Source organism: Microcaecilia unicolor, chromosome 1 (assembly GCF_901765095.1).
Source record: "Microcaecilia unicolor chromosome 1, aMicUni1.1, whole genome shotgun sequence".
Lineage (NCBI taxonomy): Eukaryota > Metazoa > Chordata > Amphibia > Gymnophiona > Siphonopidae > Microcaecilia > Microcaecilia unicolor.
This window is the reverse complement of record NC_044031.1, coordinates 15,934,143-15,955,034: the sequence shown is the minus strand read 5'-3', so window position 1 is coordinate 15,955,034 and position 20,892 is coordinate 15,934,143. Positions and strand designations below refer to the sequence as shown.

General features: G+C 44.3%; 1 protein-coding gene across 1 annotated transcript in view; it reads left to right on the top strand.

The window, feature by feature from the left end:
- Positions 1–19,844, top strand: part of LOC115479013 (acid-sensing ion channel 1C-like) — a 188,406-nt gene extending 168,562 nt beyond the window's left edge. The window contains exons 6-10 of the mRNA XM_030217114.1: positions 3,381–3,534; positions 10,264–10,355; positions 10,998–11,077; positions 15,341–15,409; positions 19,740–19,844. Coding sequence (XP_030072974.1) covers positions 3,381–3,534; positions 10,264–10,355; positions 10,998–11,077; positions 15,341–15,409; positions 19,740–19,844 — 500 coding nt within the window. The remainder of the gene's footprint in view (positions 1–3,380; positions 3,535–10,263; positions 10,356–10,997; positions 11,078–15,340; positions 15,410–19,739) is intronic.
- The last annotated feature ends 1,048 nt before the right edge of the window (positions 19,845–20,892 follow it).

The following is a 20,892-nucleotide window of genomic DNA, read 5'->3' as shown; positions in this document are numbered from 1 at the left end:
TTGTTGTGTTGCCAGGTGTGGGGATTTACGTTGGGTCTGTAGGGTAAGCCTTTTTGAAAGAGGTTGGTTTTTAGTGATTTCCTGAAGTTTACGTAGTCGTGGATTGTTTTCACAGCTTTTCGGAGTGCGTTCCATATTTGTGCGCTTATATAGGAGAAACTAGATGCATAGGTTGTTTTGTATTTGAGTCCTTTGCAATTTGGGTATGTTCGTGATGATCTGGTTCTGTTTCTGGTTGGTAGGTCTATAAGGTCTGTCATGTATCCTGGGACTACACCGTAGATAATTTTGTGGACCAGGGTGCAGATTTTGAAGATGATCCATTCTACTACTACTACTACTTAGCATTTCTATAGCGCTGCCAGGGTTACGCAGCGCTGTACAAGTTTAAACATGGGAAGGACAGTCCCTGCTCAAGAGAGCTTACAATCTAAAGGTAACAAACTATGTAGTCAATGTAGGTATCATGAATGGGGAAGGTGGTTAGGCGCCAAAAGCAAGGGAGAAGAGATGGGCTTTGAGTAAGGACTTGAAAATGGGCAGGGAGGGCGCATGGCGTATGGGCTCGGGAAGTCTGTTCCAGGCATAAGGTGATGCGAGGCAGAAGGGGCGGAGTCTGGAGTTAGCGGTGGTGGAGAAGGGTACAGAAAGGAGTGATTTGTCCTGAGAGCGGAGGTTACGGGTGGGAACATACGGCGAGAGGAGGGTAGAGAGGTAATGGGGGGCTGCAGATTGAGTGCACTTGAAGGTCAATAGGAGAAGCTTGAACTGTATACGGTAGCAGATCGGGAGCCAGTGAAGCGACTTGAGGAGAGGGGTGATATGAGAGTATCGGTTCACGCGGTAGATAAGACGTGCGGCGGAATTTTGGACAGATTCTTTGATTGGGAGCCAGTGTAGCTTTTCTCGGAGGGGTTTAGAACTTTCGAATCGTGTTTTACCAAAATATCAGCCTGGCTGCTGTATTTTGGGCGATCTGGAGTTTTTTTGTGAGTTGTTCTTTCCATCCCGCTTAGATTCCGTTGCAATTCTCCCAATTATAAAATGGACATAAAACCAGTCCCTGCTCAGTATCTTCCACATATAACGTAGAGACACGCCTGCTGTCTCTCTTTTTTTTTTGTTACCTGTGTAATAGACCCTTCTTCCTCTCCAAAAGAGACACATCTACTGCCTGATTGCTCACCTTCCAGTGAAAGTGAAAGAGGGATGTCATTTCCCAGAAATATACCCTGGGGGTTCCCCTAACTAGTTGCAGCAATGCATTTAAATTAGAAATGTGCTTCATTTATAATTTCATTAAACAGTATTATTCAGAAACTCACACCTTTTTACAAGCGTAATAATTAAAACCAACATTATGAATAACATTATGAAAGTAAAAACATATAAAATGCATAAAAATATTAAATATTAAACATCTCAAAAACACGAAACCCTTCAGTTTCATAATTTGATACTGAAATAAAGACAGACCAGGTGAGACTTCTATTGGAATAACTCATTTCCCTTGTGACCGGCTCTGAGGAGCTCTGCTCCCTCCTCAGGTTGTTGGTCATAGGCTGATAGAAAGATCTCACCCTTATTTCTAGATATCACTTTGAAACTGTTCCCTGAATTCTAACTTTCCAACAAAGGGTTTGGACAAATTCCTGGAGGAAAAGTCCACAAACCATTATTAAGGTGGACTTGGAAATCCACAGTTCATCCCTGGGGGTAGGTAGCATGGAATCTTGTTACATTTTGGGATACTGTCAGGTACTTGTGTCCTAGATTGGCCACCGTTAGAAACAGGATATTGGGCTAGACTAACTTTTGCTGTGACCCACTATGGCAACTCTTATGTTCTCATGTCTTTGTTGTCTTCCCTTCTCCTTATCCATTTATCTTTTCTCCTCCTGCTCTCCTTTCTAAAACTCCCCACCCCCATCCATTATCACCGCATTTCCTGTCTTTCTTTCTTCTTACATAGTAACATAGTAAATGAAGGCAGATAAAGACCTGAACGGTCCATCCAGTCTGCCCAACAAGATAAACTCATGTAATACTTTATATGTATATCCGAGTTTGATTTGTCCCTGCCTTTCTCAGGGCACAGACCGTAGAAGTCCGCCCTGCACTGGTTTTATTCTCCAGATACCAGCGTTGCCACCCAATGTCCGCTAAGATTCCATAGATCCATTCCTTCTAAACAGGATTCCTTTGTGTTTATCCCACTCATGTTTGAATTCCACCACCTCCCGCGGGAGGGCATTCCACGTATCCACCACCCTCTCCGTGAAAAAATACTTCCTGACATTACTCTTGAGTCTGCCCCCCTTCAACCTCAATTCATGTCCTCTAGTTCTACCACCTTCCCGTCTCCGGAAAAGGTTCGTATGCGGATTAATACCTTTCAAATATTTGAACGTACATAAGTACATAAGTACATAAGTAGTGCCATACTGGGAAAGACCAAAGGTCCATCTAGCCCAGCATCCTGTCACCGACAGTGGCCAATCCAGGTCAAGGGCACCTGGCACGCTCCCCAAACGTAAAAACATTCCAGACAAGTTATACCTAAAAATGCGGAATTTTTCCAAGTCCATTTAATAGCGGTCTATGGACTTGTCCTTTAGGAATCTATCTAACCCCTTTTTAAACTCCGTCAAGCTAACCGCCCGTACCACGTTCTCCGGCAACGAATTCCAGAGTCTAATTACACGTTGGGTGAAGAAAAATTTTCTCCGATTCGTTTTAAATTTACCACACTGTAGCTTCAACTCATGCCCTCTAGTCCTAGTATTTTTGGATAGCGTGAACAGTCGCTTCACATCCACCCGATCCATTCCACTCATTATTTTATACACTTCTATCATATCTCCCCTCAGCCGTCTCTTCTCCAAGCTGAAAAGCCCTAGCCTTCTCAGCCTCTCTTCATAGGAAAGTCGTCCCATCCCCACTATCATTTTCGTCGCCCTTCGCTGTACCTTTTCCAATTCTACTATATCTTTTTTGAGATACGGAGACCTGTTTCTCCTTTCCTCCAAGGTATACATGTTCAGATCGGCAAATCTCTCCTCGTACAGTTTGCAACGCAAATCCCATACCATTTTCATAGCTCTTTTTGCACCGCTTCCAGTCTTTTTACATCTTTAGTCAGATACGGCCTCCAAAACTGAACACAATACTGCAATTGTATTCTTTTTCCTCATTGTCCACCCAACCTCTCCCCCACTTTCTCTTTTTCCCTTTCCGACTGCTCCTTCACCCTTCCCCTTCCTTCCCTCTCCATTTCTTCCTGTCTTTCGCTATTATTTCTCGCCCTCTCTCTTCCACTTACAATTTTTCTAATTTTTCCTCTTCTCTACTTATTCTCCTCTCTCTCTCTCTCTCCACAGATTTCCTGATTGAACAGGACAACAACTACTGCGTATGTGACACTCCGTGTAACATGGTCCGCTACGGGAAAGAACTGTCCATGGTGAAGATCCCCAGCAAAGCCTCCGCAAAATATCTGGCCAGGAAGTTCAACAAAACAGAGCAATATATAGCGTGAGATACCTTCCTTTTTTATCTATATCTGCACAATGTGATGCAGTGTGATAACTCTCTTCATTCCACTGTAATATTATGCAGTATTATTCTTTGTGGGCACACATCGTGATAACCTGCCTGAAGGCTGTCCCTACCATATACGTCACACAAGAAACTCTGGCAGTCTTCCACCTTGCATGAAACACATCCTCTCACCTCCATATAACCCTGGAATAACACTTTAATGTTGTGATCAATTTTTTAGCCAAATTTAGGAGCATAACTTTTCAGCTGAAAATTCATCTTAATTTAGGAGCCAGGGTCGCCGAGAAGGGGGTGGGGGGGTGGGCAGTGGGAGCAAGATTCCCCCAAGCCTGGCCTCCAAGAGGGGCCTGGCGCTGGGGTCCGTCTCTTTCCTGTTCCTGACGGGACTTGAGGCTGGGGAGGAGCAGACACAGGATTCCTAATTGGGTTCGGCTTCAGGGCCTGTAGTTTGGCTGGCGGGTGTCCTGAAGCCCTGCCACCAGAAGCCTTCCTCCAGCGCTGTTCTCTGCCGCATTGCTTCCCCTCATGTCATGCATGCTCGAGCATGATAGATCAACCCCACTACTCATAATGCTACATTGGCTCCTGATCAAGGCCAGGCTATTTCTCAAAACCAGCACGATCTTCAAAATACTGTTTGGCATGTCACCGGAGTACATGCTAGCCATGATCAAACTATCACCAAGAAATGCAAACCCAGGAACTGGAGGTTACCTACTACTTCACCTGCCCAACTGCAAAAACATACTATACAAGTCTGCCTACAGATTTAGCTACTTGTGCTCAAAATGGTGGAACTCAATTCCCATAGTCATAAGAATCATCACCAACTGGGTAAAATTGTTTTAGATGAGTGGAGGGGTCGTGTCAAGATGGCTGCTTGACCGGTTGGTTAGTAAACGCTCTGATTGTCTGGGCTAGAACAGATTGTTTTTCTCAACATGCCGCATTCTAAAAGAAAAGGAACGTTGAGATAAGTTCCTCAGCCTACCTCAACCTCCTCTCCAACCCAGCCGTCCTTAGAGCGTTACTTCCCCGATACCTCCAAGCTACAGCGGGGAAATGATCCCATAGCGGGGGTTTCTGGAGAAGCAGACTCCCCGTCAGGAGATGAAACTTCCCTTTCTCCACCATCAGTTTCGATGATTCCTCCCTGCCCAGCGTCGAAGGCAGTCCTAGAGGGAAACCTAACCAACCCCGGAAGTGCGATGGAAATGGCGACCAGCGAGGACCTAGGCCCGCAGCAGCCGACGCTGAAAGCTGAAGGAGCTTTGTCTTCTTTGGTGAAGAGCTCAGAGGTAACTCTGGAAACGATCTGGGTGATGTTAAATCGGATTGATACTACACTTCAAAAAGCGTCAAGCGATGTTGAAAATCTTAATAGTAAGTTTGAAGGATTCAAAATGACTGTAGACTCTGTCAAACAAGATCTAACAACGCAAGTAATATCTCTGCAAAAAGAGGTTGATTCAATTAAAGACTTTAAAAATATGGTCATTAAAGACAATGGCGATATAAGAAGAAAACTAGAGCAGATTGAAAACTTTAATAGACGCCTCAATCTCCGCCTCTTAAATTTCCCTAAGTTATCGGGAGTAACTCCAATAGAGACACTCCGAAGATACTTAATTGAAACATTGAAAATTCCTCCCGAGGCTATACCCCCGGTAAATAAGATATATTATATTCCTAAACCAAAAGGAGAAATAGGAGGTGTGGAAAACGATATTCTTGATCTTCAAAATATATCTGCCATATTGGAACAATCTTCAGAAATAATAACTGAGAGAGCTACATTGATTGTTTCACTTGTTTTTGAGCAGGACTATAATACAATTTTAAGACTTTACTTTCGAAATTCTAAAGCTCAATTTTGCGGTTTAAAGTCTGGATATATTCTGACGTGACTAAACAAACTCGGCAAAAAAGGAAATCTTTTCTTGCCTTGAAACAAAGACAATAGAAATTGGGGGTTCCTTTTTTTTAGCACACCCTTGCAAATGTGTAGTTAAAATGGGTCAAACTAAATATACCTTTCTTTTCGCCGGAACATCTAAAATCGTTCCTAGAGTTGAACCAGTTGAAATAATGTGTAAACGAAACTTGGAGGCTTGTCAGCCTTTTGCTTTCGGTGTTGTATTATGCCTATTTGATTACCTCTCTAATTCATTACTCCCCCTCACCAATTTGAGGTCTAAGAAAGGGTAATATGTTTCCTCATTTGAATTGTCTAAATTCTTAATTCTCATTTTCATGTCTTATTATTAGTTTTTCTTCTTATAATTTTCTCTGTATATTAACTCAAGGATTGTGAAATGAGAATATTAATGTATTATTATTCGCCTGTGTTTCTGTTTGCAAGATCACTCTTGTTAAATTATGTTAAAACAATAAATAAAGAGGAAAAAAAAGAATCATCACCAACTACCTCCAGTTTAGAAAAGACCTAAAGACCTACCTCTTCAGGAAATTCTATGAGTAAAATATGCACTAATCATTCTCGAAAAACAATACACAGCACAACCTCTAACTGTAATGCATCTTTTCATTTACGAAATGAACTAAGGCATATCTTCTCAAGAAACCCAATGACTATTCCATATGCACTAATAGTTATCTTGCCAACCACTGTAAAACACAGAATCATACAACCTCGTAAATGAATCAACGTCATCTCTAACAACTGTTAAATGTAAGCCACATTGAACCATTACTCGTTTTTTTATAATTGTGGGATATAAGTATGAATGAATGAATGATTGCAAACAATCATCTTCTCTTTATATTTTTGTACATTTCTATACTTTGATGAATATTCCTCAGTCACAGTCATAACATATATTCATATGTTCTGAAGCGGAAAGAGAAGAAGCACTTAACTTAATGTAGACGATGCCAACGGGGACCCATTTCAACCTCACTTTGTCAGGGGATGTCCTTCCGTGCTTCTCTTTCCAGTCTGCTTTCATTTCAGTTGTGCTGCTCACTTCAATAACTGATAGAAAAACGCTGGATGTCGTCGAGATATTGAATGAGTTTCCAATTGTACCAAGTATTTCCAGTGGACACTGAGGCCTTTTTCCTCCAACAAATTAGATTTTTAGTCCTAAATCGAGTATATTGATTCTTTATAGTGAAAAATAAGAGTCATTCCACTGTTTTGTAAATGTATTTATTATTAGGATTTATTTACCACCTTTTTGAAAGAATTCACTCAAGGCGGTGTACAGTAAGAATAAATCAAACATAAGCAATAGACAATTACAGCAGTAAAATATTCAAATAACAAAGCAAAGTATGGTATAGTATACTACGTACAATGTCAACACAATACGTAGTAGAACATTTTAATTGACAGTGAGGGGTATAAACAAAGATGGAACATATAGATAGGTAAGAGAGTACGAGGAGTTAGAAAGTAAGGTGACTAATTTAAAGAAAGTTGCACTTGAGGTCAGAGAGATGATTAAATGTTATCTCAGCTAGGGTAGGAGTGGATAAACATGTCCTGCTGCAGTATGTGCAGCCCGAATCATTCCTTGTGTGTGTGTGAGACTAAGAAGTTAGCTACTTCTTCCATTAAAGGCCTGGTTGAAGAGCCAAGCTTCCACTTGCTTCCTGAAGTAGAGATAGACTTGTGTTGTGGAGCCTTTCAGGGTGCATTCCAGAGAGTGGGGCTACTCCGGAGAAGACTCGCTTGCGGGTATCATATCATGAAATGTCTTTTAGAGAGGGTATGGTTAGGGATATCCTTGGAAGGACCTTAGTGTCTATGGAGGTGTATAGGGTCATCCTGTTCTTCAAATACTCGGGGCCATTTCCTTTAAGGGCCTTGAAGAGTTTTAAATTTAGCCTTGTATTTTCCTGGTAGCCAGTGATGTGGTCACGTTGCTTGCAACCTTCTATGAGTCTTGCTGCTGCATTCTGAATCAATTGGACCTGGTGCAGGCCCTTTGTATTCAGACCATTGTATAGTGCATTGCAGTAATCCAGTCTTGATATTACCATGGCATGCACAACTGGGATAAGATTTACCTTCTCGATGTAAGGAGAGAGGCAGCGTAGCTGTCGCAAATAGTAGAAGCAGCTCTTGAAGGTTGCTTGGATTTGGGGAATCAGAGTAAATGCTGAATATAACTGTATTCCAAGGTTCTTGACTTGTGATTTGAGGGGGAGTTGGTACTTCCCAAAAGAGATTTGGATGTCATGTATGTATCCACTTGTGTTAGGGACCCAGAGAAGCTCGGTTTTACTTGGGTTTAGGCAAAGTTTGTTTTGCTTAGCCCATTCTTGAATTGATGTTAGACAGGTAATCAGTTTAATCATGGTTGTAGGTAAGTCAGGTTCAATGGGTATGAGTAGCTGCACATCATCCACATAGATGTAGAACTGAGTGTTCATTGACTGAATCAGCTCAGTTAGTGGCTTGAGGTAGATGTTGAACAGAATAGGTGATATTATCGATCCTTGTGGTACCCCACAGGTCAGTGTCCATGGTGGTGATGAGTTGCTGCCAAACATTATGGATTGTTGCCTGTTTGATAGATAGGATCTGAACCAGGCAAGTACTGTTCCATTGATACCTGTTTCTGTCAGTTGTACTAGCAAGGTATCATGATCCACAGTGTCAAAAGCTGCTGAGAAATCTAAATACAGAGGCAAATTCCCTGTCTCGGTTTCAGTAGTAGAAGAGATACGAGGACAATTTCTGTTCCATAAGTGGGTCTGAATCCAGATTGACATGGATCTAGCCAGTTTCTCTCTTCTAGCCAGTCACTGAGTTCACCACAGACTGTTTGTTCTGTGAGTTTCCCTAGAAACAGGATGTTGGATACTGGCCTGTAACTTGCAAGTTTGTCCTGGTCAAGGTTGCTTTTCTTCAGCAGAGGGCGAACCACTGCCCTTTTTAATGCTGTTGGTAGTTGCCCATTAGAAAGAGAGGAGGAGGTCACAATTTTTGTGACACCTTCTATGAGGTCCATACTTGCCTGCTGCACTATCTTTGATGGTCAGGAATCGAAGGAGAAAGTAGATGATCGAAGGTCTCTTAGGATTTTGTATACTCCTCATAGTTCTGTCTTGATAATATTTCACCTATTGTGCGTCCTCGCTTATATGATATGATTAGAAATGATGTCAGACAGGAATGAAACAATAAACAGGTAAATAAACAAGTAGTTAAAAGTCAACACGAATAGTAACTATCATGGAAAATTTAAAGTAATATAAAATCAAAGAAAATATAAATGGTACAAAATGTAATAAAATGTTGAAACAGAAAGTTAGTGATAAATGCAATAAAAATTAAGAGCAACTGAACCATGCGATGTACCACGGAGGGAAAACATACATACCTTATCCACCATATAAACAAAAGTGTAAAAAGGAAGGCTGGTAACACATATAACACATGTAACACAGAACTGAGGAACTGAGTTCGATTCCCGGCACAGGCAGCTCCTTGTGACTCTGGGCAAGTCACTTAACCCTCCATTGCCCTGTGTAAGCCGCATTGAGCCTGCCATGAGTGGGAAAGAGTGGGGTACAAATGTAACAAAAAAGAATAAAATATAATACACATCTATAAATAAAAACAGAAAGGTAAGTTGGGGCCCCAAAGTCATGTAGAACAGCAACACCCGTCTTAACGCTCACAGCGTTACATATTTAAAACAGTGTGTGCTACAAAATATTGAAGCACGACCCCCCCCCCCCCCACTGACAGCAATTCAGTTGGAGGACTCCCCCTCAGCTTAGAGGGAACAGTGGCACTAACTGCCCCCAGACATCCCAGAAACTAGCCAGAGAACCTATTCCATTAAGTACCGCTAAATATCCCCGTATAGCATAGCACAAGCGATTTAAACAGTCAAGAGCAGATACGTAACCAGGAACGTTTTACAGGGAGTACGTCTCCCCCACCCCCACTTCCTGTGCCACCACCCCCATCTCTGTCTCCCCTTGCCGCTGCAACCCCCGTCTCTGTCCTCCTCCCTCCGCCACTTCACCACCTTAAAACTTTCTCGGCTTTAGTCTTCACCCTGGCAATGGCACTCATAGGCTGCCTGCGGCCTGCTCCAGGACTTCCCCCCTGAACCGTCCCACCCTAAAAGGGAAGTGGGGGGAGCCAGGCCTGACAGGGGGTATGTATGCTACAACGCACCTCCCCTAAATACGCCACTGGCCAACAGCCTCTCCTGGCCGTCTTACCTTACCTTCCCCTTAATATACTGACTTGGAATCAACCAGATCCTCAGCTTTAACTCTGGAATGATCTTCCCCTGGATATTCACTCTGAATTTTCCTTATCCAACTTTAAAATTAAACTTAAACCCCACTTTTTCAATTGACTTTCGGGTGCTGATACCGTAGACGTACTTCCATGGCAGGTTCAGACAGTGTGTGTTCTTTGTTATAGCTCGCTGTTGTAACGTGTTTATCTTTGTTTTAAATGCTGTTATTCTTTCCTTTCTTTAATTGGTGTTCTTTTATGTTGATACTTTATTGTATTTCAGTTTGTGTTTTTATCTGTCTAAACGATGACAGGTAAATAAAAGGATACCACTGCTGAAAATACTATTTTCTTATTTATTTAAAATTAGACAATTGCTCTGCAGCTGGATAAGTGACTGGTTTTCAGGCCTAGAGCTTCTGTTTTGGAAGTAACCTTGCCCCAGAGTGACGCTCTTGTTTTCTTGGCAGGGAAAACGTTCTGGTCTTGGACATTTTCTTTGAGGCTTTGAACTACGAGACCATTGAGCAGAAGAAAGCGTACGAGGTGGCAGGGCTGCTGGGTGAGTGAGCACTTGGCGGGGGGTGGGATGGGGAGTCGATGAGTGGATCATCTCTGGCTGGGGTTCTGGAATGAAGTCGAGTGCCGGAGGAAGGACCTCGGCAATAAATGAGTGGATCAGTTGGAATTATGGTCACGGGGTGACTGGGGAGTCAAACTGTGGGTTGCTTCTGGTGGGGACACAGGATGAATGACCTCTTTTGGTGGGGGTCACTGGGTAAGTGACCTCTGAGGAGTTCAGTAGTCCGGTGGGGTTACTGACTGACCACAGGGTGCAAGGGGGGTGTTCCTGGGTGAGGGAATTATTACTGTATATGAGGGGGCAGGGGAGGGGAGAATTACTGAGCCTTCAGTTCCTCTTTCAGTGTGGCAACAAGGCCAAATCTGTACCACTTTTACTTCCCTGGCATCTCTAGTTTGGCTTATAAAGTTAGGCAGAAAAATTGATCGACTTCAACCCACATGAGATGGACACATCCTCAACCAGTTGGCCTATTTCCTTTTCTACACCAGGCCTTCTACGCTCCCTTGTGCCTTTGTAGACATCCTGAGCTCAGCTGCCTCAGCAGACCCACAAGAGCCTTGGGGAGGAAGCAGAAGGAGAACTTTCTCTCACCAGATATCTTGTCCTGTTCTTCCGCAGGTGACATCGGGGGCCAGATGGGCTTGTTCATTGGGGCCAGTATCCTCACCATCTTAGAAATCTTTGACTACTTGTATGAGGTAAGACACAATTTTAATGGCGCACATTACATCGAAAGCTTCTGTTCCGCAATAACCTGTTCAGTTCCATGTGGATAACATAGTTAAAAAGAGAACCAGAATTTACAAAACCTAAAAGTAATACCTCAAATGTATTCATTTATATTTTGCTCACACCTTTTTCAGTAGTAGCTCAAGGTGAGTTACATTCAAGTACACTGGATATTTCTCTGTCCCAGGAGGACTCACAATCTAAGTTTGTACCTGAGGCAATGGAGGGTTAAGTGACTTGCCCAAGATCACAAGGAGCAGCAGTGGGAATTGAACCGGCCACCTCTGGATTGCAAGACTAGTGCTCTAACCACTAGGCCACTCCTGTCCACCACCTATAGTCAGTTCACATATTTTTAAAATAAAACCGCCTTCAGTTGCTTACGGAAGGACCACAAATGAGCTAGAGAGCGGACAGAAGAAGAGAATTCCATATTGTTGCGGTTTGATACAGAATTGAAGCCAAAGGTTTTTAAAGATATTTAACCGATTTAACTGTAAGAAATAACAGAGATATTTTACCCCCTCAAAAGCTGTCTTTTCAATACAGAGAAAAATCCCACCCAATAAACAGGAATATTTCCTTGTAGAGCCTGATAAACCAGTGTACACAACTTAAAATGACTTCTTGCTATAACTGGGAGCCAATGTAACTCATAATAATAAAGAGTAATAGATACATCCAATCTTAAAGAAAAAATCACTCATAGCTAAATTCTGCATTGTTTACAACCTCTTCAATAGAGAATTGGTGCATCTCACGTATATCACATTACAATAATCTAATTTCAATAATAATAATGATTGTACTAAAAGTCTAAAAAATTGTTCAAAGTTTTTACGAACTGATCTTACTTTTCTTAATAAGAAGAAAGAATGCTTTACTACCTTATTAATTTGATTGATCATCGTCAATTTACCATCCACTTCAATACCTAAAATTCAAATTTAAATTGCACATGAAGAGCGAATGGCACAAGAGCAGCTAGGGCTCTCCAACTTGGAGAAAAGGCGGCTGAGGGGAGAGATGATAGAGGTCTATAAAATAATGAGTGGAGTTGAACACGTAGACGTGAAGCATCTGTTTACGCTTTCCAAAAATACTAGGACTAGGAGGCATGCGATGAAGCTACAATGTAGTAAATTTAAAACGAATCGGAGAAAATATTTCTTCACTCAACGTGTAATTAAACTCTGGAATTCGTTGCCAGAGAATGTGGTAAAGGCGGTTAGCTTAGCGGAGTTTTAAAAAGGTTTGGACGGCTTCCTAAAAGAAAAGTCCATAGACCGTTATTGAATGGACTTGGGGAAAATCCACTATTTCTGGGATAAGCAGGGTTGCTGGACATGGGGGGAGGGCAGGGGAGAGAGCAGGGTTGGTGGACGGGGGGGAGGCCAAGGGAAAGAGGAGGGTTGCTGGACATGGGGGGAGGGCAGGGGAGAGAGGAGGGTTGCTGGACATGGGGGGAGGGCAGGGGAGAGAGCAGGGTTGGTGGACGGGGGGAGGCCAAGGGAAAGAGGAGGGTTGCTGGACATGGGGGGAGGGCAGGGGAGAGAGGAGGGTTGCTGAACATGGGGGGAGGGCAGGGGAGAGAGGAAGTTTGCTGGATATGGAGGTAGGGCAGGGGAGAGAGGAGGGTTGGTGGATGGGGGGTGGCCAGGGGAGAGAGGAGGGCTGCTGGACATGGCGGGAGGGCAGGGGAGAGAGCAGGGTTGGTGGACGGGGGAGGCCAAGGGAAAGTGGAGGGTTGCTGGACATGGGGGGAGGGCAGGGGAGAGAGGAGGGTTGCTGAACATGGGGGAAGGGCAGGGGAGAGAGGAAGTTTGCTGGATATGGAGGTAGGGCAGGGGAGAGAGGAGGGTTGGTGGATGGGGGGTGGCCAGGGGAGAGAGGAGGGCTGCTGGACATGGCAGGAGGGCAGGGGAGAGAGGAGGGTTGCTGAACATGGGGGAAGGGCAGGGGAGAGAGGAAGTTTGCTGGATATGGAGGTAGGGCAGGGGAGAGAGGAGGGTTGGTGGATGGGGGGTGGCCAGGGGAGAGAGGAGGGCTGCTGGACATGGCAGGAGGGCAGGGGAGAGAGCAGGGTTGCTGGACATGGATGGATGGAGGTGAGAATTATTAAATTTACAACAACAAACAACTCGCCCCTCAACTTTCATTTCTTCCTGTTGCTCTTTCATTACATTTTTAAAAACAAAAAGCTCGTCCGTTTTAAAGGCTTAATGGCTAGTAAAAACATATACAATCATAAAAATATAAATCATAGCAACTAGAATATATTATTTAACATTATTATTGTTGGGCAGACTGGATGGACCGTGCAGGTCTTTTTCTGCCGTCATCTACTATGTTACCATGTTACTAGTTGCTATGATTTATATTTTATGATTATATATGTTATATTTTCCAGTTGACATGATTTATATTTTTATGATTGTATAATACTGTACAATAAAAACATATACACACTCGTGCTCTCTCTCTCTCCTATGCTTCCCCCCAGCCTTCATCCAGTCTCTCCCATGCCCCCTCCCAGCCTTCACCCAGTCTTTCCCATGCCCCCCCCCCCACAGACTTCAACCAGTCTCCTTCTCTCTCCCATGCCCCAAACCTTCACCCAACCTCTCTCTTATGCCCCCTCTCCCATCCTTCACCCGTGAAAAAATACTTCCTGACATCTTTCCTGAGTCTGCCCCCCTTCAATCTCATTTCATGTCCTCTCGTTCTACCACCTTCCCATCTCCGGAAAAGGTTCATTTGCAGATTAATACCTTTCAAATATTTGAACGTCTGTATCATATCACCCCTGTTCCTCCTTTCCTCCAGGGTATACATGTTCAGGTCAGCAAGTCTCTCCTCATACGTCTTGTAACGCAAATCCCATACCATACCATACATGTGGCTCATAGGTTAAAGAGGAATCAAGAAAGACCTCCAACACCCTTGATTCTGTTTCCACCTTCAGAACTTTATCAAATAGACAAAATCAAAGGCGTAGGTGTTTCAATACCTTGATTTCTAAACCACAATACCTTAGTTTTTTTGGGGATTCAGCTTCAATTTGTTACTTAAGGCCCACTTCTCTATTGCATTAATTCCAGGTGCGACAGAGTTTACCAAATCGTGAAGTAAGGCTGGGACTGGCACCAACAACATAATAATCACAGCATAGCCGGTTAAATCGCTTGTGATATTCAGTGGCAATGAACTGGTTAATGCTGCTGAGAATCACCACAGGCCGCGAAACTGAAAGCCAGCTATTTTGTGGGCGGTCCAGGGGCGCAGTTGGCACTTATGAGGTTAAGAACTGATTATTCGGCAGTTAAGTGGCAAAATTGGACCATAAAAAACAGTCCTATCTTTAGACAGTGTCCCTTAGGTGCAGCGGTGGGCACTTCCATTAGGCAATTGAGGCAGGGCCTCATCACAGAATGGCATCTCGCTCCTTTCCACCCCACCCCGCACACCGGCTGCAGTCCGGTATCTTCCCTCCTGCCCTTGTTTCCTCAACCCCCTTCCCCAAATCTTCCTTCTTTTCTTGTTTTCCAAAAGTGGGCAGTGGCCCCAGCTGCTTGTCTCTACTGCGGCCCACCTCTGAGACACAACTGCCTGTTTCCTCTGAGGTGGGCTGCAGTAGAGGGAAGAGGCCGGTGCTGGCGGCAGGGCAGCCTATGGGTATCGCTGCTGACTTTTGGAAAACAAGAAAAGAAGGTAGATTCGGAGAAGGGGGTTGAGGAAAGAAGGGGGAGGGAGGGAGTTGAGAGACAAAGAGAAAGTGTGAATGGGGAGATGTTCGACTCCGGGGGGCACGGCGGGAAGAGGGCGAGGGTGGCAGATTGCCTTGGCCTGCCCCTGCTTAGCCAGTTCAATGCTGAATATCACTTTTAACTGCGTAAGAGATAGCCGGCCACATAAACCCAGATATTCAATGCCAGTACGCGGACATGGGCCAGCCCTGAAAATTCGAGGATAATACCGGCAGTGGCTGAAAAAAATGCTCACCATCCCCGGCAGAATCTCTACCCCGTTGCCTTTTGGACCTGTGACAGCAGTCCAAGCAACAGTAGGAAGGTGCTGTCATTTCAGAACCTGAAGCTTTCTATCCCCACAACCATATATGACAGAGATATTTGGGGCAGGAGTGTGCCAGAGTGAGGTTACGATGCAATTGGTTAAGACAGGTGACCGAGAGGGTGAGTGCAGCTCACGGACTGTTTTTCTCTCCCATTCAGGTATTTCGGGACAAAGTGCTGGGGTTCAGAGATAAGAAAAGACCCAAGAGAAGCCACAGCGACAACTTGGTAAATAGATTTAATACTGGTGCTTGTTTCCTGTCAGAGAACAGGAGGAAGGATATGCAGACATGAGATGCGGCACAGGAGGGCGGGGTCTTATATGCTGTCCCATGACAGTGTTCAATAGACCCTGAACATGGCTCATCTCTCACTCATCAGATCTGCATCACCTCTGAACTCGGTGCTTGGCCACCCTTCATTGTGTCTCTCCACCCCTTCCTCTCCCTACCCCAACCACCATCAAGAATCCCAGCACAGCTGAACCTGTGGGCAGGACTTCCTCGGTTAAGTTGCTAATTACAGACCTTCCCACGCTATCTCCTTCATCTTAGGCAATGACTGGTGAATACACTATACCAACTGGCCCCAGGAAAAGCCAATCAGTTGATAATGTGTTTTGTTTCTATCAACGGATAATATGAAACATAAAAAAGCCAAGCTGAGTCTGGCCAAGGTCCATCGAGTCCAGCAACCTGTCTCCAAGACTGACCAGATAACCTAACAGAAAACGTAGCCATGTCTACCTTTAAGGCTCTACTTCGTTTAATAATTAGAAGTCTCTTGAGAAATGTACGCTATCAGAAAACATAACCAGGTCTATCTGAAGGAAAGGTCCATAGACCATTATTAAATTGGGCTTGGGAAAAATCCACTATTTCTGGGATAAGCAGTATAAAATGTTTTGTACTTTTTTGGGATCTTGCCAGGAATTTGTGACCTGGATTGGCCACTGTTGGAAATAGGATACTGGGCTTGATGGTCCTTTGGTCTGTCCCAGAATGGCAATACTTATGTACTTATGACAGGCTTTACATTGTGTAGAAGACTCTGAGGAATGCATGCTAATTGGAAAAGGTCGCTAGGTCTATGTGGTAGATTCTACATTATGTTATAACTAGATGTCTCTGAGAAATGTAAGCAAATTGGAAAATGAAGCCAGGTCTATCTGGCAGGCTCTACATTGTGTAATAGCTAGAACTCCCTCAAAAATGTACTCTATTTGGAAAACATTGCCAGATCTATCTGGCAGACTACACTGTATAATAACTAGACATCTCATGAGAAATCCCCCCCCCCCCCCCCCCCCCCCCCCCGACAGAATTTCATGTTTCCATCTGGGGAGATTGCGGCAGAGAGGGAAAGCTTCAGGGTAGCTGCTGCTGCTCCCTGGGACCCTCTGAGGAGAGAAATATATTTTTTAAGAAGACTGCAAGGTGAGAGGAAGGGAGGAGATGGACTGTGGTGGGCATGGCCGCTGAGGGGAGGAGGGGCAAGGGAGACAAAATTCCCTGGGCCCGGGCCTCCAAGGGGGGCCCGGCGCCAAAGTCCCACCCACCCTCCATTGTCGACCGTCTGCCACCGGGCCGGGCCCCCTGCATTGAAATCATAGCGCCTCTCACCTCCGTGTGAAAGCGCTGCAGGCAGCAGAGCAGTAGATCGCCTCCCTTCGGGCCTCCTTCCCTCCCTGTGTCCCATCCTCGTCTGATGTAACTTCCGCGAGGGCTGGACAGAAGGAGGAAAGGAGGCCCGAAGGGAGGTGATTTGCTGCTGCCTGCAGCGCTTTCACATGGACATGAGAGGCACTGTGATTTCAATGCAGGGAGCCCAGCCCGGTGGCGGACGGAAGGGGGCGGGTGGAGCTAAGTCAAGGGGTGTCCAACCTCGGCCCTCGCCACGTCGGGTTTTCAGGATTTCTCCAATGAATATGAATGAGGTCTACTTGCATACAGTGGAGGCAGTGCAGCAAATAGATCTCATGCATATTCATTGGGGAAATCCTGAAAACCCAACCGGATTGCGGCCCTCGAGGACTGAGGTTGGACAGCCCTGTTCTAAATTATCCTTAAGACTCTTACAAGTTCTAGAGGATATGCCAGCGAAGCTGATTTTTGGTAAACGAAGGTCTGACCGTGTTAAGCCTTTGATGAAGAGCCTGTACTGACTCCCAGCGGAGAGGCCTGCCTGCCAATTTAAATTATGCACCTTAGTGCATAAAATATTCCATGGCTCCGTCCTTGAATATTTGGTTATCTTGTTAATTTTTGGAACGACAGACCGCACTCTCTGGTCAAGGGATAACGGGTCGGTTACAGTTCCCTACCCTGAAATAAGGGGAAGTATAAATCTGTTCATGCAGCGGGATTTGCTTATAGTTCTCCTCAGTATCGGAACTCCCTTCCTTCTAAACTTCAGGTCACCTGGAGTTTCGTAAGCTGTTAAAAACCCACCTCTTTCCTTTGTATCTATCAGATGGAGGAGATATTTAGTTTTAACATATCAGGTATTTTGTTTTCTTTTTTATGTGGATTTAATGTTTGTTTTGGATAATGTTACTTCCTAGGGTTGGCCTAGTTTTTATATTTTGTAATCTGTACTGATTCAAGAGACAATACGTAGCAGAATATAAGTTTATTGTAATTGTAATCACATAGAAACATGACGGCAGATAAAACCATATGACCCATCCAGTCTGCCCATCCTCTGTAACCCCTAATACTTCCTGTTCCTAAGCGATCCCGCATGCTTATCCCATGCCTTTTTAAATTCTGGAACAGTCCTCGACTCCACCACCTTCACCGGGAGGCCATTCCACGCCTCCACCACCCTTTCTGTGAAATAATACTTCCTTAGTTTACTCCTAAGCCTATTCCCTCTTAACTAGATACAAGCAAAATTAAAAGGAAAAAAAACTTATGAATGGTACCAGAGACATTCCATATTATCCACTCACAGGAAGAGTAGATGCTGCCAACGGGGTAGGAGGTTTCCTCGCTTCTAGAAGATTCTTTCAGTGATCAGGGTCTAGAGAAACATGGGATTTACCAGGAAACTTAACAAAATATTTACATGGAAATTGCAGAAAAAAGGACACTTCCAGATACTACAAGAGCTGAGATGAAGAACATCCCCCCCCCCCCCTTTCTAAGTAGCTAAATCCGTGTACCCTCTCCGGCTGATATTCAACGCCAGTTAAGTGATCGGGAACGGCCGCCGACCAGCTAGCTCGCGTCTCGGCAGATAACTGGTCATTTTCAGCAGCATTTAACCGGTTAGCGCTGCTGAAATTGTCCTGTTAGGGCCGAAAATCAAGTTGGCAATGTTCAGGGCGTTCCGGGGTGGCGTGACCGGTCAAGTCCCGATATTTGGAACCTAATTAGCCAGGCTTAGTGGCCAAATAAGGCCACATAAAAAGCAGGCCTATCTTTGCCCACTAAGCCATGGCCAGTTAAGTCTGAATATCGACTTAACTGGAGTAAGAAAAAAAAAACAAAATCACCACAGCGCTTTCATAAAAAGTTCAATTTATTCACCACTAAAATCTTTTTTCAAATACTGTTTATTCTTTTAAGATTTTAGTGGTGAATAAATTTAAGTTTTTCTGAAAGCTCTGTGGCGATTTCCCTTTTTTTTCTTACTCTGTGCTGGATCGTATAAGTTGCTTGCTTGCTTACTTGTTTTCTTATGTCAACTTAACTGGTCATACGCTAGCCAGTTTTTAAAAACCTGGATAATGTCAGTTGCAGGAAACGGCCTGGCATTATTGAATATCCCGGTTGAACGCGGGTGGCGGACAGTCGAAGTGTTGCCCGCCGCCAGCTGAATGTCGGGCGGTGTGAGTTTGAGAGGCCAATTTTAGCTGATAGGGGGAAGGGGGGAAATTTCAGAATCAGAAGTTTAGTCAGCTAACCTCTGATGTTCGCTGGGTAAATATTTTGCAAATCGACAGTGTGAAATAGAGGATAAGTACATAAGTGTTGCCATACTGGGACGGACCGGAGGTCCATCAAGCCCAGTATCCTGTTTCCAACAGTGGCCAATCCAGGTCACAAGTACTTGGCAAGATCCCAAAACAGTACAATGCATTTTATGCTGCTTATCCCAGAAATAAGCAGTGGATTTTCCCCAAGTCCATTTTAATAATGGCTTCTGGACTTTTCATTTAGGAAGCCATCTAAACCTTTTTTTAAACCCAGCTAAGCTGCTTTTACCACATTCTTTGGCTACGAATTCCAGAGTTTAATTACACGCTGAGTGAAGAAATATTTTTTTTCTCCGATTCATTTTAAATGTACTACTTTGATGACCTTTTTTCACAGTATATATTAACAGCGTCTTTCAAACTCTCCCCTTGAAGGAAAAACACATAATAGATGCAGCTAAGAAGGGCATATTTCCCCTTGGTGAGCAACACACCCTCTGGCTCTGGGAGTTGATGTATATTAGGGATTTTGGGGGGTTGTTAAAAACCAAATTTTTCCAGTTTGTGTCATGTAGAAGTAGTGTGTGGAGTTGCAGAAAGTTCACTCTTCTCCTTTTTCTCCTCCCCTTCCCCCAGAGCACGTGTGATACCCTCCGGAGTCATTCGGAAAGCCTCGGATTCACGCCCAACATGCTACCTTGTCACCCGACTCTAGGAAACTTTGAAGAGTTCGCCTGCTGATGGCACCGCTGCGAGGACAGTTAAACTCATCACAACAGCAGCTAAAGGACACGGCGGAACCCCCCCTTCCTCCCCCCGCAAATAAAATTCTTAATTATCAAGTGGAGGGACAAAAAAAATACCCCTCAAACAACTAAAACCTATATTACCTACTACCGCTATACATATATACATATGAAAAATTAAAAAAACAACAACATTTTTTACAAACCTAACTCAGGGGGAGCTATGGATTCCAGGCAGCCCTGGGAGTTGCGATTAATAAACTAAAGGTCACAGGTGGAGAGGGATGACAACATCTATTTTAAAGCAGAGAGTTGAATGGATGTATAGTTTACCTGGGGCGTCTGTAGGAGGACATTTTTTTCTTACAGCTCAGTTTTCTCCAGCTCGGAGGGAATCGGGAACAGGGGTTGCATTTATCCTCACTGGATCCATCATGGTGATGACAGCAGGATTAAGACTCCAGGGACTGTAACCTCAGGAAGGCAGTGAAACAGGACAGAGGATTTTTGCATTGATTTGCAGTGGATTTTGACACGTGGCCTAGTCAGAAAGTGAACTAGGCCAAGGCTTGGTTGAGCAGCCACAGGACATCGCAGCTCTAACCTTCACCTCACACTTGCAGGGTCCAACACAGGGGACAAGGGATGAGCTCACATCTTTATTTAAATAGCCCCTGTGAACTGAGAGGAGACCTCAGTTTTTACCACATCCAACACAGATTTAGCATTACAATCAATGCCAATCCTCATGCATCTTCAATCACAGGATCCTTCTACCATTCCTGGCTGGTAGGTATCTCCACATAGCCCGAGGGGGACCATGGGCTACTGGCAGAAGTATACTGGGCTTCCACATGACTCCAGCAATGGATTTTGGGTAAGAAAGTTGTTGGGTTAATTGGGCTTCCACACCATGACTCATGTCAGCCCTCACTGGGAGGGACTCAAATTCTTCCCAGCAGTGAGGAACTACAAGTTTGAGCATGAAAGTCTTTGAAAGCGAAGTACAAGAATTGGATTTGCTGTTTACACTTTTGTTAGAA